The sequence below is a fragment of the Vigna unguiculata genome, chromosome 10 (assembly GCF_037176805.1).
Source record: "Vigna unguiculata cultivar grain cowpea cultivar isolate G323 ecotype 2 chromosome 10, ASM3717680v1, whole genome shotgun sequence".
Taxonomy (NCBI): domain Eukaryota; kingdom Viridiplantae; phylum Streptophyta; class Magnoliopsida; order Fabales; family Fabaceae; genus Vigna; species Vigna unguiculata.
In genome coordinates this window covers 3,482,972-3,494,566 of record NC_140801.1, presented here as the reverse complement: position 1 = coordinate 3,494,566, position 11,595 = coordinate 3,482,972, and the positions used below count along the sequence as shown (strand labels likewise).

At 30.2% G+C, this 11,595-nt stretch overlaps 1 protein-coding gene across 1 annotated transcript; it reads right to left on the bottom strand.

Annotated features, from left to right (window-relative positions):
• Positions 1-1,167: 1,167 nt before the first annotated feature.
• On the bottom strand, positions 1,168-10,526 carry LOC114165092 (ATP/DNA binding protein). Its single transcript, XM_028049748.2, has 4 exons — positions 10,278-10,526; positions 6,498-6,708; positions 2,602-6,238; positions 1,168-2,497 (listed from the first exon to the last, which is right to left on the bottom strand). Exons 1-4 carry the CDS (start codon positions 10,437-10,439, stop codon positions 1,408-1,410), a joined length of 5,100 nt encoding a protein of 1,699 aa, XP_027905549.2. The 5' UTR covers positions 10,440-10,526; the 3' UTR covers positions 1,168-1,407.
• Between the last annotated feature and the right edge of the window lie 1,069 nt (positions 10,527-11,595).

Sequence of the window (11,595 nt, the reverse complement as noted above, 5' to 3'; positions counted from 1 at the left end):
TCTCAAACCATCATCTCTTGTAATTCTAAAATAATAAAATATCATCTGATGCTCTTAGAATATTCAATAATCTCTAAAATTTAGTTTAAACATGGTCTTGTAAGTCTTATATTGTAAATCTGCCTTGAAACTTCTTAATTTTGTTTCTTTCTTGTCATGATCTTGTTTGTATTTTTAACTATTCTTGTAGTTCCTTTTCTCCTTATTCATTATATTCCTCGTTAATCCTAATCACACATCAATTAGTAAGAAAAACTAGAAGCAAGGATTTTTAAATGAATGTTTCTAGGAAACCCTTGAAGGCATACAAATTGTGATATCTTGTACTAGGATTCGAAAAGTGTGTCATTAATAATGAAGGTGTGTTTGGAAGCAGTCATGATGCTAAGAAGACAAAGATTGAAGTGAAGACTTTAACTTTTTAGAGTCCGAAGGACAATAAGTTGATAATGGTTATAGTATAGTTGTAAAATGATAAGTGTTAAATATTGGTATATTGTTAATTAGGATATATTTTCAGTAGTTTTTTTTTTATCCAAATTGAATTTTTATTATTATTTTAAATTTTTCTTTGTTTTTCTTCACTTGAGAAATAAAAAAGATGACGGAAAGTCAAGAATTCTTTTTATTCAAATGCTAAAACCTTTTATTTATTTTATTCAAATGCTAAAATGTCGATTTTAGTTTATGAACACATTCACGTATCTTATCTTCTTCAATGAATGAATACTCATTAGAAGTTTATCAAACAGGAACTAAATGCCATATGTCTTGGAATGACTCTCTTGAAAATTTTCAGATTTAATCATAAAATTCATAAGCTTCAATTACTTATGTTCACTACAACGAGTGAGTTTCGTTTCAAACAAGAGTGTTTTCTGTAGTAAGATCAATTTTATTTATCACGTTTAGGAAACAATGCTGAACCTGCATGGCTATGTTCTATAGTATGCTAGGACTTTCCTAGTAAATTGCTGAACAAGAACAATAAGCGTTTCATATTTGAAAATATATCTTTTGGATTATATATTAAATCACTTCGCTATGAAGAAAATTCCACCAAACTTCAGAACTCTGATTTTGGTATATGAAACTACAGAGTTGAATATGGATCATGACTACTGTCAAGTGCAAATGTTCATCAAAGAGAAGTAGAGACATAGCATGTGAATATATACACAAATACTATTCAGCCATACAATAAAAACAAAGCATTGACCATGAAATTGAGTAACTAAGATTTCTTCAGGTCTTAACAGCCAATACCAAACCTTACTTTTGGTCATTTAAGTAATCACACACTACTTAGACAAGGGAAAAAAACTTAAACATAATTTATGAATGTGCATATTCATAGTATATAGCAACATAAACAAACCATTAAAACATTTAAAATTACGGAGAAGCTTAGTTTGAAGGGAAGAAAGAACTGAGGAAGTCTTCATCCTCACAGTGCAAGTTGTTGGATTCCATAAGAAATTCAATTTCCCCACTGTTGAACTTCAGAAGAAAAGCCAATCTGATGAGCTTAGAAAGTTCAGGAACATGATCATGATGCTCTTGCAAAACACCCTCTGATATGGCTTCTGAGAAGTATGTAGCATATTTCAGCAAACTTGCATCTTCACTTTGCCAGTTCATTTGGGTGAAAAACTTGGAGCTTTGTCTTTGCCACCGTACCATTTTGTTTGCCTTTTTGACAATGATTTCCCCAGATGATACTGCCAAAGTGTAACTTGCAGTGACTGCACCATTTATCTCAAAGAAACTCAAGTTCAGCAGATCTTGAACAGCTTCATGCCTCTTGTTTGGTTCCATTTTTAGGCTAGAAGAAGAAAGGAAACCAAGAATAAGCTTAGCCAGCACCTTCACATTACAAATATGACCAGGATCAACCTTTTTGAGTTCAACACCGTTGATCAAGGATGACTCTTCCATGCATACAGACTCAGAGATATTTCGAGCACCAATTTTTCTGTATATGTCAAACAACTCACACCGGGTCAATGGTGCCAAGCTCTGAGGATACCAGACAAAGACTTTCTCCTGCTCAAAAAGCTTCTTCAGATGAAGGTTATCAGGAATGAAAACATCATTCTTGTTTAACAAAAATATTTCATTGTTGCCTGATGTTACAGGGAGTTTCACCAAGCAATTAGCCAGTTTCTTCTCAGATCTTGAGGTCAAATGTTTCAATATAAACCCCCAGAACTTAGAACATTGGTCAGGTGACAACTCTTCCTCTGAATTTTCCCACTCATTCCAAATATTGATGTAATCATCAAGGGAGGGCCTGCTCCGGACTTCCAAGGCAAACGAGAAAAATGGAAGAATATTCTCATCATAAACATCTTCCAATACATGAAATTTTGAACCAAAAAGATTATCTTGGTCATGTATGACGCATTGTTCAGAACTGACCCACACTGCACTTTCAGGAATCCAAATTTTTCTGGCAGCTTTATCTTCAAATTTCCACTTGTGTTCACTCAAGTACCTATGCACAAAAATGTAATAATCAGACAGAATGAATCATAGGCTTAAAATTTTGAAATGAAGAGAGAAAAAAGGAATAATCTTCTTGAGAGAAAAAGGATGTACCCATATATCTTGACAATGGTGTCATAATCAGACAGATAGTCAAGGTGATTAGAAATCAAGAGGCACCCTTTCTCAACGTCAATTGTGACTCCAATTGCATTGAGTTCTTTCTTGTAAGAAGAAATTTCAGGTCCATAGAAATTCTCATCAATGAAAGGTCCATCTGTTGGCTTCAGGTACTTGTTCCACTTGGAATCAAACAACAAACACTTATCTGGAGACCTATAACCAGCATGTGTTTTCAACCAATTTCTAGACAATCTTTTCTTAAAGTCTTCTTCAATGGTGAAAATACCCCCTTTCATTTGAACACGGATGCATTCCAGCAAGGAAAAAACACTTTCAGGAGTAATGGTGGAGGTATCTGAAGGAAAATTCAAACATTTAAAAACAAACTTCACCCCGTCTTTTACCTCAGTAACAACACCAATTCCCTTCAGCTCTTTCTTGTATTCATGTATTCCCTCACCATACCATTTGTCACTGTCATCAATGAAAGGGAGACAAGCTATTGAAGAGATAGCTTTCCACTCTGGACCATATAAAATGCATGCTCTTGTAGACCTACGACTACCAACCTTAGTCTGCAACCATTTCTCAGTACGAATGATGTTAGAGAATTCAGGAGGAAATTTGTATTTAGTTCCCTCCAGCACCCTACAACATGAAAGAAATGACTTAACATTAACTTGGTTAAATGAACCTTGTGATGCGTTCTGTTTGAAGAGATGAGCAAACTTTTCTACAGCCTCCTCGAAGTGAATCACCACCCCTACTTCCTTCAATTCATCGTCGTAAGAGAAAATTTTCTCTCCATAGAATTGATGATCTATTATAGGAAGACCATTGAATACCTCCAGAATGCAGCCCCATAGAGGATCACGCAAGAAACATTCACCAGGAATTTTGAAGCCCATGCTTGTCTTCAAGCACCTTGCTCCCTTGAGTGAATTTATGAGTTTACTACTACGGCCACGCGAAAATTCTACACATTTCATCAACAAAAGAACAGCCTCAGCTGTCAAATTGGCCAAATCTGAGTGTGATTTTAAATGGTCAATGACCACTTGATAGTTTTTATCAAAGCCAACAATCACACCCAGCAACTTCAGCTCCTCTTTGAACTTATATATGTCCTCACCAAAATAAGCCTTATCAATAAAAGGGATTGAACTAACTTGAGATGCAACTGCCCATTCTGAATCATGCAATACAGATCTAATAGGACACCTTAGACCATGAGATGTCCGTAGCCAACTTCCCTCTCTGATGCAGTTCACAAACTGGTCTAAGGGAAGATAATTTTGCCTCAGATATTGGATGAATTCAAGCATCGATAGTATATCATTTCTGCTCAAAGTGGAAGAAGCTGCACGGGACATTAGCTCTCTTCCGATGAATCCACATGCTTCCTCACAGCTGAACATCACCCCAATGGTCTTCAACTCTTCCTCGTACTCTGATATTTGATTCCCATAGAAGCCCTCATCAATCAGTGGAATGTCAACAAGAATAGAACCGCTCTGCAAAATTCTTCCTAATGATGAGCCAATTAAAAATGACTTCGAAGGTGGTCCACAATCATTGACTGTAACTTTAAGCCAGCTTCCTTGTTTTATGCATTTCAAGAACTTCTCTGGCAGATTCCTACCCCGTTGCTTCAGTCCTCGAATCCAATCCAGAAGCAAAAGTGCATTTTCTTTTTTAAGTAGTGTTTGCACAGAGGAAAACCCAGCATTTGGGGGATATATATTAGGTATATCAGAAGCATCAGCATAATTTTTCAGGAAATCTATGAGCTTCCCATATTCTGTATATTGGCCTGCACAATCCAATGAATGCAAGTACTCTTTTCCCAGCTCAACATAATCCTGGTTCCTCCATGGATTAGATACAATCAACTCTGCCCATTTGCTCCCACTTGCAGGCACAAGAACCCCTTTTCTGGATCCAATCACATGCCCATAGTTGTCCACAAGTGCCATGGAACTACACAAACCTTGAACCTCACTACTTGATAAATATCTCTTCGAGAAAGAGTGGTATAAGAAATGGGCATATTTAATGGCAAGCTTGGAGTGATTGTTTATAGAACTACAAAGGACTCTTGCAAAAGTGTGCATATTCAAAGTAGTGACACTGACTCGATTTTCTAGCCATTCCAACAATGTCTGCCTGCGTGGTGACTGAAAGATAGCTTCCTGTGTGACTTGTGGCATAAAGAATCTCGAGGTTTTACATGAAAACTCGCTGTTCCAATCAATCATCCAAGAGCACGGAATAGATTGACTTGAATCTGTTAAGACTACTTGCTTGGCACCGTTGCTGCATTGACGAAGAGTAAAATGGGACAAATTATTATCAGAATCCACACACTTGATTAATGGAATGTCCATCATATTGGAGCCTGTAAATATTGACCAGTTTTTAATGATAAACAGTAAAAGCTTCAGATAAAGAACTTCTGATGCTTCATGCACTAGATTAGAACTCTGGATGCACTTTGCATACCAATCAGTGCTGACTTGTTTAACCTCTAAAAAGCTGAGAATGTGATCATACTCAGTTCTATCAAATGAGGAACTCAAGATTTTTCTTTCATTGTGAGATGAGAGGTTATGCAAGTATACGCTTTCTTCCTGAGCATCAGTCAAAATATCCCAGAATTCTGGGAGTAGTCTGCTAACTTCACACGGCCTATAGAAGTGCTTCTGCTCCTTGTATGTCTCAACAGGAACAATGTTTTCTCTGAGAATTTTTTCTTTGATTTTCTCCCTCACATGATTTAACTTTTCAAAAGGAGAACTATCAATGGGAAGGAACCTGAAGATGGGTGGCAAACTGGATATTGGAGCTTCATTTGATCTTCCTATAACAAGGGTTCTGAATGCATCCATAAAAGCTGATGGAACACATTCTAGTATCCCTTGATTCCACTTATTGTCCAAGAGAATTGTTTCCCTTGATGAAGCAAGAACAAAATCTGCTTGAATTATAAAGGGAAAATTTGTTACCATTTCAGTAGGCAGAAATGCATAGACTCCTGGTAAGCTCTTTCCCCTATGAAGCCTCTCCTGATTTGGGAAGGCTAATGTTACAGCCCACTCTTCCACATCATTTCTCCTTTCCACCACATTTTCCAACCTCACAGGAAACTTCTGCTTCCACATATAGTAGCTGCATTCCTTCTCAGAATTACCATTTTCCTCAGCAGAGAGATGAAGTGTGTATGATTCTGCATTCATGTTCTTCCTGGTGCAAAAGTTAACCTCGCTCGAAATTGACACAGCATTCACAGTGTTGATCTTGGGGTCCTCATTATCTTCTCTTACAGACAGGTGTCTGATTTTTGAAAGGAACAACATCACTTCTGGATGAATGTTTGAGAGCTGCTGCTTCACAGGATTGACCTTATCTGGCTTTAGAGGTAAGATAAGAGTTGTAGTTGGAAGAGAACCAGCAGCACCACCATATATTTGCTTTATGTCATGCAAGGTTGGTTTCTCCTCAACCCATTCAGGAACTATATACCCAATGTCACAGTGTGGACAAGGTTTCTCACTGAACCGTATCTGATATCCGTTGCTAAATATATAAGGGTGAGCAGTGAGCAGAAATACACTCTTGAAACCAATACCTGCAATTCAACAAGGTATGTTATTTTTCTAGCATTGTGAAATTAAGCATTTGTTTGTTATAATTTTCTTTGGTATCAGGTAAGAACATTGAATTGATTTAGGCTAGTTATATGAATGAATGCATGTATATCCAATACAATTGATAAATGAATTCAAGTAACATTAAATTATTTAATTAAGCAAGAACATTAATGCATGCCATTAATGTAACAAAACTACAAAAATATCTTGTTGAGACATGTAAGAGTGGAAGTGTACCTTTTTCACCAATGTATCCACTACTTCTGTTGCCTTTCTTAGTGGACTTTCCAACACTGCAGATAGATTCAATGTTTTCAGGAGCGAAACCCTTTTCATTGTTGAAGATTAGTAAAGTGGCTGGAGCAGAAGTAGCTGTTATGTCCTTTGAAGTTATAATGAACTCAAGTGATGGATTCACTCCTTCAACGTACTTGTTATCTTCTGCGTTCTGTGAATATGACAAAGAATATAACATCATCAATAAATATTAAACAATAAATAAATAAATGAATAATAACATCATCAACCAAATAGAACAAATTAAATAATGAAATATTAGAAATAATACTTCATTTAAATTTGTAATTCACTTATGTTAATTTTGATATCAATTTAAAAATTATTTTCAATAATTATATTACCATAAAGTTAAAATTATAATTTATTTAAACTTTTAAAAATATAAAAATAACTAAAATTTCAATTTCAATTTTATTTTTATTTTTAAATTAATATCAATATTGTTGAATTTACAATTCTATATATATCATAATAATAATAAAGTCTGGATTTGAAATTAAAAAAAGAAGTAAAAACATTGAAATAAAACAATGTTCCAATTTAAAACTAAAAAGTTATAAATAATAAAGTTTTTTAATAACTTTTTTAATCCAACTAAAGAACTTTCTCATATTTTTAACGTAATAATAAAAAGAGTTCGTATTAAGATAGCAACATAATATGATGAATAACTCAAAAAGTTTAATGAGAATGTGTGAATAATAAAATATAATAATAATTCAAATTAAAATACGGTATAAAGTAAGTAAATAAATAATAATGTTATCGTTGATAATTTAAAGGGAAACTAAATGATAAAATATTGGAAATAATTTATTAAAAATTGCAAAATACTTATGATAAATTTAAATAATCAGTTAAAAATAATTTCAATAACATAAAAATAAGTCTATTATTAAGCGGTAAAAATTACAAATTCTTTGAAATTATAAACTAACGATTTCAATTTCAATTTTTTCTAAAATTAAGTTTTATATTGTTAAGTTTTATATTACAAATGTGGAAGATTTAAGACACATGAAAAATGAAGGTATAAGTAATGGGAAAAAAAAAATTAAGTGACTGAAGACTTTAAAGAACTAATAATGATAATATTACTAGAAGAATTGTCCAACACAGAAGTATTAAAACCTTAATGTGAAAAATCAGATCAAGATGAATATTGCAATGGTGAAGAAAATTGTGAAGGTACTAATAAAATAAATACAATAAAAGCATAAACTAGCCTTAGAAACAGTAGATAAAATAGGATACGAATAAGAAAAATATGAACTAAAAGAAAATAATGATATTAAATAATAAAGAAACTAGCCCAATTCAATGAAATACAAAATTTAAAAAATGTGATTTTAAAAAATTTAGTAATGGTTCTATTGGATATCAATCAAAGGTATAGTCCAAAAGAAGTTAAATTTTATGATAATTTAAAAATCCGAACTCACATATTAAGATGTTTAATTTATTTAAGATGTGTTGGTTAGAGGTGTGAATTTTACTTATGTAAGTCAAATCCTACTCTACTTCTAAACTAATTTTCTTTTTATTGGGTCATTAAAAGATGTGTATAAACTTTTCTAGGAAAAAAAAATACAAAGAAAAAAGATAATTTTTTCATTAATTAAAATTAGTTTATACACAATTTAAAAAGTTTAAAATAGTATATGATAGAATTTATATAAGTTAATTAATATATATAAATTAATTTTTATTTATAAAAATAATTACCTTCAATTTCTTCTTTATATTTTTTTCTAAAAGAAGCTTGCACATAAACTTATCTAAATATATACATAAACTAATTTTAACTTCTTTTTTCTAAAGTATTTATGAAAACAACTTGTGGAACCTAAAATACTTTAAAAGTAATATTGTTATTGTAAATTTTGGCATCCAAAATAGTATTCGGTTGTGAAGGCTTTGAAATTAGTATTGAATGAATTAATATATTGTGTAACTTTAGGGTGTGTTCGTTTGGTGGAATAGATATAGGGAAGAGTGTGAAGATGAATTTGTGTAGATTTGGGTGGATGAATTTTTGTGTTTTTTTGAGTGGATTTAGAGGGTGAAATGAGTGAATTTGGAGATAAATTTTATGAAAATTAGTGAAAGAATTGATTGATGTGATAGATAAAAAAGTTATAAAAATAAATAAAATTAAAAAGTTACCAAAATATCCTTAATAAAAAAAGAGAATAATTTTGTAATTTGATGTTATAAAAATAATTATAATTAATTAATATGAATTAAAAAAATATTAAAATTATATAATATTTAAAAAAATTATGAATGTAAAAAAAAATTATAAAATTATAACATTAATAATTATAATATGAAATTTAATAATTATTAAAATACTCCTTATATAAAAATATATTAAATAATTTTTAAATTAATTAAAAATATTACATTTTAAAAACAATCATTTAAATAACTAATAAAAAATAATACAAAAGTAAATTAATATATTATTAAAATTACTTTTAAATAATTATTATTATTTAAAATTATTAGTTAATAACTATTATTATTATATATATTATTTATTGTATATATTATTAATAATTTATTAGACATATAATATTAATTATTATATTTTATATATAAAAATTATTATTTATTATTATAAATATATATTATTAATTTTAATAATTATTATATATCATAAAATATTATTTATTATTATTATTTTATTATATATATATATATATATATATATATAATAAAATAATAATAATAATTGTATATAATTATTAATAATATATATTTTAATTATTATTTAAGAATAATATATTTTGTAATTATTAGTATTTGAAATATTATGAAAGAAAAAATTATAAGAGAGGATTAGAATTGTAAAATTATCTATTATATTTGCAAATCATCGCATTTTAGTGTGGATGAAAATTTTGTTGAATCTCGCAAATCTGTCTTTATATATGTTTTTAAATCACTGCAATAGAACATGAAAATGAATAACAATCCATCTGCGCAAATCAGTGAATTTGTAAAATCCGCTCAAGCAAACACTGCCGTAGTCTGATGCACATCACATAAAAGAATTGAAATTTTCTGGTTTGTTTTTTTGTTTTTTTGTCTCTACTACCTCTATAATACACTCATTATTATTAATTTAAACATTTTAAAATATATTAAAAATATATTTAAAGTAATATTTAATATTTAAAATAAGACATCAGAATCTAGACTCCACATAAAATTGTTTTTCATCAGAATTGTTAAGATTAAGTCAAATTAATGACTGAAACTACTTTAACTTTTATTACAAATTTGAACCAGTCCGGGTCCATTCAGGCCAATCCATTAGCAGATGCTTCTTGCAACCCATGTTTTCCGCTAGCACCCTATATTTTTTGAAATACCATTTACGCCCTTCTTGAAATAAATAAAATTGGAAAGTTTTGGATGTGTTGTTAAGTGTGTGATATCCGTTTGGGTTGTGGTTGATGGTGGTTCGGAGGTGGTGGCGGTGTTTTACGGTGGTGGAAGGTGGTTAACTTTAATAGTCTATACACACGTATAAATCAAATTTACCGTAAATTTTACCACTGAATTTTGATAATTTTGTAAACTTTATTTTATACACATTTGGTCACTTTAACTTTTGTACGTTTTACTTCCTCAAATATACCAACTTTTAAATAAAATAATTTAAATGAAAAATATGAAAGTGAAGAATGAAGGTGAGTGGGTACTTACTTGTATGAGTTCCATAAGAAAGTGAACATCTTTGGCATAAAGCTCAGTGGAGAGGTTTTTGGTTGCTTGGTGCAAGTCTTCACGCAGAGGGTTGAGTTCTCCTCCAATGGAGAATTTGGTCCTTCGAATCCTCTCAATGTGTTCCTTTGGTGTCATCTCCATAAACCCTAATGTGTCTCAGTGTGAGAGAATGTGAAGGGAAAAAGAGTGGTTTGGTGAATGATGGGTCAAGTCTAGGAGGAGAAGTATTTAAAAGATCATAAAGAAGATGAAAGATCAAAAGACTACTTCGTGGAGAAGTAAAGTAGAAAATTCTGAGTTTTCAATTATTGTACGGGTAAAGGGTAGTAAGATTCTGAATTTGGTGTCTCTGATTTTCCTTGTACTTTCGACCAGACCAATGGGAACATTGCACTATGTTCTCAGTTGCATGCATATGTTCCGTCCACTGCTTCTATTTTTATTTCTATTATATTATATAGTTTGCAATACAATAAATCTATTCTTTTTTAAAAAAAATAATCTTATAAGTCCTAATTTATTAAATATTAGAAAGTAAAATTAAATCTCACTCATAAAATAAAATAAATATCATAAGTCTTTAATGTAAATTTAAATCAAGAAGAGCAAACATGCATTTTTCTTTTGGGGGGGTTTTCCACCTTAGCACGTTTTTTGAAAATAATTACAACAATAGTATACTATTCTCAATATATATCAATTTAGCATGTTCCCAAAAATATATCAATTTAGTCCGGTTCTGATTTCAAGCTCAGAATTCCATTTTCGATGAGTAGAATTTTGACTTGCGTTACATTAATTTTTTTGTGTTTTCTTAGGTAGAATTCGGTTTTCGAAAAATCGAATTCTGAATAGAGTTCTTTTTTCGGTTTTTTTTAAATGGAAGAATAAAATGAAAAAAATATTATTTGATTTTTAAGCTTTTTTTATATTGTAGAAATTTATAATGTAGAAATATTTTTTGAAATTAAATAAATATTGAAAAATGTATATTAGTATTTTGAAATAAAATTAATTTAAAAAAATATTTGTTAATAATAATTATGAATATATTAGTTTATCGATATTTATAACTTAAAAATATATGGTTAATAATTGTGTTTTGAGAAATAGTAATAAATAATATATTCTAAAATAATCAATTAATTAAATTTTATTCTTAATAACCTAATGTAGTAATTCATAAGAGAAGTTTTAAAAATGAATGTAACAAATATGATAAGTTAATATAATGATGGTTAATGTAGTAATTTATAATGCATTAATTGAATAATTTAGAAATATATTTTTTAAATAA

Bases quoted from the DNA above. Each gene is read 5' to 3' on its own strand.
- LOC114165092 (XM_028049748.2), bottom strand. From the start codon at position 10,439: ATGGAGATGACACCAAAGGAACACATTGAGAGGATTCGAAGGACCAAA. The intron at 6,709-10,277 runs GTAAGTACCCAC...TCATATTCACAG, and splicing joins TTCTTATGGAACTCATACAA to AACGCAGAAGATAACAAGTA. The intron at 2,498-2,601 runs GTACATCCTTTT...TTTTGTGCATAG, and splicing joins ACCATTGTCAAGATATATGG to GTACTTGAGTGAACACAAGT.